Here is a 6,000-nt window from a genome sequence, read left to right on the forward strand (position 1 = left end):
CATTTTTAGCTTAGAGAATCTCCCCCTGGATGAGACGGAGCACCCACCGTTATGAAAAATATCACATCGACTAAGTCTACTGGTTATTTTGAATGATTAAATACGCATTGATGTGTGTAATGAAGTAAAGGTGCCCATACACTAGTAAGATTTATCTTCAGATCTCGCTGGTTGGATCAAAAACATGGTTACGGATGAGTGACAGTTTGTCAGTTTTCCAGCATTTCCAAGCAAATGATCAACTGTCATTTGCTCTCATCCATAACCAGGATTTTGTTCCAACCAGCCAGATCTGAAGATAAATCTGCGTGTGTATGGCCACCTTAACACATACACAATTATCTATGTATGTCTAGTTATTGATGCCCATATTTATGTGCCTATGGTCACTAAGTTGTCTCTCTGACCGGCCTCTGGCCTCTCAGCATTCTCAGAGGAACATATACAATAGGACCTTATTCTGGTCCATTCGTTCCCCTGCGAGTTCGCACAGGGGAGAGATTGTTAGTGACTGTGCATGCACATACACATGTGTGTTGGAATATTCAGCGGGTGTTTGTGCCGGCGGCGTTTAAAGGACATTCAAAGCTGCAAATTTTGCAGCTTTGCGTGTCAACGTGAATAAGGTTCTTAGTAAAGTATACATGTTTTTTATTTCAGTATATTTTATTTTGTCTTACAGGTGATGAATACTGGGTTTACTCTTCAAGTGAACTGGAAAGGGGATACCCAAAGAAGTTAACTAGCCTTGGACTTCCGGCAGATGTCAAACGCGTGGACGCTGCTTTCAACTGGAGCAAAAACAAAAAAACTTACATTTTTACTGGGGACAAGTTCTGGAGGTAATGTCAGTGTACGAGGGAGCACCCGCTGTGGGATCTTCATAGTAATAATATCCCATCTGTAGTAGGAAACCAACATGTGTTGTGCAGCTGCCATCGCTTCTGTACATCTTCTACAATGTTATTAATGTAGTTCATTTTTATATTTATAAAATGACAGTATACGGTAGCTATTTGCATTGATGGTATATTTATACCTCATTCATTTCAAATATTTATAATAGTGTTTGTGATGTAACTACTTGAATTAGTTATTGTAAAACATAAGTGGCGCAAAGTCTCTGCTGCTCTGCCCAGCACAATACTCAGCAGCAGGGTAACTTGTTATATCAGTACAATACAACGTACAGTGAGTAGTCATAGATAAAGCCTCATACACACTAGACAAGAAAGTAAAATATAACTATTAAGGTGCCCATGGGGTGGGCAACGGGTGCTGAGCGCTGCCGGGTGTTGAGCAGGATTGGCAGGGGCGGGTATTAGAATAAAAAAAAAACCTGTCAAATGATACCCTTCGTCTGATTGGCTGAGAGCTCTCTCAGCCAAGCAGTGGCTGCTTAGAACGGAGGCTGCTAATTGGCTGAGAGTTCCAGTTTATTTTAAAATTGAACCCTAACCCGCCACTGCCTGACCTGCCTCACATTTGCCAATTGTTATCTGCCATTGTCTTTTATGTCAGCTAAATTATTATTATATTTCTTATTCTCACAGATATAATGAAGTTAAGAAGAAAATGGACCCTGGCTTCCCAAAATTAATTGCAGATGCCTGGAATGGTGTCCATGATAATCTAGATGCTGTGGTAGACCTCAAGAGCGGTAAGGAAGCTTGATTGGTTGGATTACAGTTAGCTACTGTAACCGATCTCCTGGTGGTTATTAAAAAGAAAATAATAAGGTACGCTGCTAACTGCGGCTGGTATGAGGATTGTCAGCCCTCTGGCGATAAACAAGAAAAAGAAGAGAGCAGCCAGCGCTGGCTGTTTCTCAAATCATTTTGAAATTAGATGACGGTTTCTTTCAAAATAGACAATATTTATTTATACAGTATAAAAAAACATATAAAATAGAATATAATAATTCTCATGGAATAAAAGAGAAAAAGATTAAAAATAAGTAAATTGATACCCTTTGGACACGCTGTAGATACTCCTATATACAGGAAAAACTGAGAAGGTATTAGGATGTCAATGTTTTGGTGCAGCAGTTTTTAATTACCAGGTGCTCGATATCCAGGTATGCTGCAAATAGCAGATGAATTCAGATGGTATGTCCGGCAAACCTGGGTGCAAGATGAAGGATGCCGCTGGTCAGTCCATAGTATGAATGGTGTATACTCCTGAGGAATATAAATCTGACAGCCTTTATTTGGAAGCGGGACTTGGTTCTCTACATGGTCATCATCCTACACCATCTATCCATTTTTTATGTATTTCTATTTTATTCCATGAGAATTATTATATTCTATTTTATATGTTTTATATACTGTATAAATAAATGTTGTCCATTTTGAAAGAAACCATCATCTAATTTCAAAATGATTTGAGAAAAAGCCAACGCTGGCTGCTCTCTTCTTTTTTCCTGGTGGCTATTTACTTGTCCCCAAAAGCCAACACTATGCAGCAGATACAGACCTGTTTGCACAGGTCCAAATTAGCCAAATGTCCGATGTTTTCGATACTGCGCCTACTGGGAAATTTTCCGATAAGCACTATGGCCAATTTAGCCTTGCTTCTTACAGTACAATAGCTTGGCCTCATTCTAAGGGTCACATGTGGAATAATTACAGTATAATGGAATTGGAGTAATTGCTATGCCTGGAAAGTTACAGCAATACGAAGCGGTGGTAGACACAACACCACAAGCCTGACCCAAGCCTACACAGCTAAATCTACAGAACAAAAACAAACCCAGGCGGCTAGACTAGGAATTCATTCAAAACATGTGTGTGAAAGAACCAAGAAGCTTTGACCCCCCCTTTTGCTACCTTTGCTCCTGAACTAAATTTAACCCTTTGAGTGTCAAGTTAATTTGTCAAAATATTTGTGAAAATCAGTAAGCAAACATTTGTATTCATCATAATGACCGGTGTAATGTTACCTTATAGAGGAAATACACAACATTTTATTATTTGAATTTATTTTAGTGGATATTTTGCACATTTCTCACAGAGATATTGGCACACAAAGGGTTAATTTTGGAGGACTAGAATGTTGGCCTGTGCTCACATGATTCTGGGGCCGTCTTCAAGCCATGGATCTTGTTCTCAAAATGGGCAAAACCATGCTGCATTGCAGGTGGGGCAGATGTAACATGTGCAGAGAGTTAAATTTGGGTGTTTGTTTTTTGTTTCTGTGCAGGGTAAATACTGGCTGCAGGGCCGGCGCCACCACTAGGCAGCTCTAGGCATTTGCCTAGGGCGCCGGCACCTGGAGGGCTGCAGTTCGCCCCTCACCCCCAGCGAACTGTGTAAAAAAATTGCTGCCCCGGCGTCCCTGCAGTGCTGGGGCGGTCAGGGGTGTCCGTGCCGTAGGGGTACCTGCGGCGCCGTCATGTGTATAAAGCTGGCTGCGGCCGACTGGGTCCCTGTAGTGAATAGCAAATAACTAGCGCTATGCGCGCGGCGGCGCCGGAAGCGCTAGTTATTTGCTATTCACTACAGGGACCCCGCCGGCCGCAGCCAGCTTTATACACATGACGGCGCCGCAGGTACCCCTACGGCACGGACACCCCTGACCGCCCCAGCACTGCAGGGACGCCGGGGCAGCAATTTTTTATACAGGTACTACCCCCCCCTCCCCCCGGCACCGGGGCGCCCCCACCCCGACTCGTCTGGGGCGCTCCGGTGCCTTGCACCGGCCCTGACTGGCTGCATTATTTATACATTACAAGTTAGATTTCAGTTTGAACACACCCCACCCAAATCTAACTCACTCAGGCTGGCTGGGAGGCGCTCCATTATCTCAGCAAATTTGGCTGATGTTCTGTAACTGAGATTTTTTTCTCCTATCTTTTAGGCTACAGTTATTTCTTCAAAGACCAGTATTACCACGAAATGGAAGATAAGATATTGAAGATTGTTAAAATCGGAAATGTAAAAACCGATTGGCTTGGTTGCTGAAAGTGTTCATTGTTACAGTAATTGCATATTGTCTTTTGTATGTATTCCAGTTTACATGTTTATGACTTTTTGTTATTGGTGATAGAAATGTACTGATTGACCAGTCTGGTACTGGTACAATTGATTGTATGTGCAAGAGCACCTCATTGTTCCTACACAATAATTTAATGTGTTACATACACGAGTATAAACCAAACATGACAATATAGACAATCAGAGCACGTAGTGTTTGCTTACTGCAGTATGAATGGTTGTTTGTCCCAACAACCATTGTGATGATATAGGGGCGCATTTATCAAGATCGCATTTACAATGCGATCTGGGCGGAATATTACCGCCCAGGATCGCATTGTAAAATGCGATCATACCGGTGGAATGTATGAAAGTTGAGGGCACAGGGACAGGGCTCCGAAAGCCCTGACCCGGAAGCCGGGGGGTCTGCGCATGCGCGGTTATGCGCTGACCCCCGCCGACCCGTCTTACCGCACTGCCCTGCTCGGGCAGTGCGATGTGTAGCCATAGGCTACAATGGGCTATCGACATATCAGAATGGCGATAGCCCAGGGGTGCGATGCCGGGCTGCCCGATGTTGATACATTGGGCAGCTTCGCATCCCCCATAGAAACCTACGGGGGATGCGGCCGGCAGCGCTGCAGGTAGGATCGCAGCAGGGATCAGAGATCCCTGCTACGGTCTCCCTTTAAAACATTTGGGGGATACTAAATATTTGTGGTGATTTAACCACAAATATTGCTTGATAAATGCGCCCCATAATATGTGCCATTCATACATCAATGATACACCTACACACAGAGAGGCACAGGCTGCCTAAAAACTTGTAATGATAATAATTAGTTGCAGACAAATTCAGTATTGTTCTATAGACTTAACAGTATGTACAGTATTGAGCCTGAAGCCTTTAAACTTCTGGGGTGAGATTTAATAGTATGAGAGATTCAGAGAGTGAGAGATTTGGTTAGAAATCGCCATTTTTTTTAAAGCGCCAATCATTTACACTGCTAAATCAGACTGGTTGTGCAGTGTAAATGATTGCCGCTTTAAAAAACCTGGAGATTTCTTACCAAATCTCTCACTTTCTGAATCTCTCATCCTATTAAATCTCACCCCCCTGGTGTCAATTTTTAATACAACTGTCTAGCTCTAATATTAGACTACACAGTATTATTTTAATTTCTTTTTGTTTATACTCATTTGCAACAATGTGTGCACGTTTATTCATCAGTGATTACAATTTCCATTGATGTGAAATTTAGAAAAATCTCTACTTCCCTAATACTGTGTAGAAATGAATAAAGTCTGTGATTTCCGTCTGATTGATTTGTATTTATTATATTCTCTATATTCTTTTCTTTCTTTATGGTAGAAATGTTATAGCACTAAACAGAAAATGAGACAATACAAGGAAGTAAAACTAATGCAGATATTTAATGAATCCAGAAAACATGCATTGTAGGACATGGCAGACCACAGGGGAACCGAAGGATATCAGTAAAATGTTACTTTTAAAATAAAGGGGCATATGTATTATTAATTGTGTAACTGCCATGCCATTATTATTTTAGGGGATTTTTGGTTGGCTCCTGCACTGGATTTTCCACCAAGGTGATATAATAATTATATCTATGAGATGGAAACAATTTGCAAGCGTCCAAAACCCCAATTAAGACCTGACACCAGGGATGTGCAGTCAGGGGAGGCAGGGGAGGCAGTGCCTCCCCTGTCATAATAATGAAAATAACAAAAAGAAGATATTTATATATCTTCTTTTATTATTTTCATCATTTATACCTCTCCCGCTGCCTCCCACCCTCTTACACTGCTGCATGTGAGGGTGGGAGGCAGTGGAAAAGGTACCTCCCGCTGTTAACATTAAAACTCAGAGCAGCGGACGATGGGTAGGGGCGGGCAGGGTGCAGCAATGGGCTGTAAAAGCCCATTGAAAATGAATGGGGAAGTGGCACTTATACTGGTGCCGCAATGACAGGGGCACCAGTATGAACGCACGCCCCCAGATCTG

The 6,000-nt window shown here is 42.3% G+C and overlaps 1 protein-coding gene across 1 annotated transcript in view; it reads left to right on the forward strand.

Moving 5' to 3' along the window:
• Window positions 1-4,953, forward strand: part of MMP2 (matrix metallopeptidase 2) — a 45,318-nt gene extending 40,365 nt beyond the window's left edge. Inside the window, exons 11-13 of the mRNA XM_083165405.1 lie at window positions 683-842; window positions 1,554-1,660; window positions 3,859-4,953. Coding sequence (XP_083021531.1) covers window positions 683-842; window positions 1,554-1,660; window positions 3,859-3,962 — 371 coding nt within the window. The 3' untranslated portion in view covers window positions 3,963-4,953. The remainder of the gene's footprint in view (window positions 1-682; window positions 843-1,553; window positions 1,661-3,858) is intronic.
• The last annotated feature ends 1,047 nt before the right edge of the window (window positions 4,954-6,000 follow it).

This window comes from Crinia signifera, chromosome 11 (assembly GCF_055691185.1).
Source record: "Crinia signifera chromosome 11, ASM5569118v1, whole genome shotgun sequence".
NCBI classification, from domain to species: domain Eukaryota; kingdom Metazoa; phylum Chordata; class Amphibia; order Anura; family Myobatrachidae; genus Crinia; species Crinia signifera.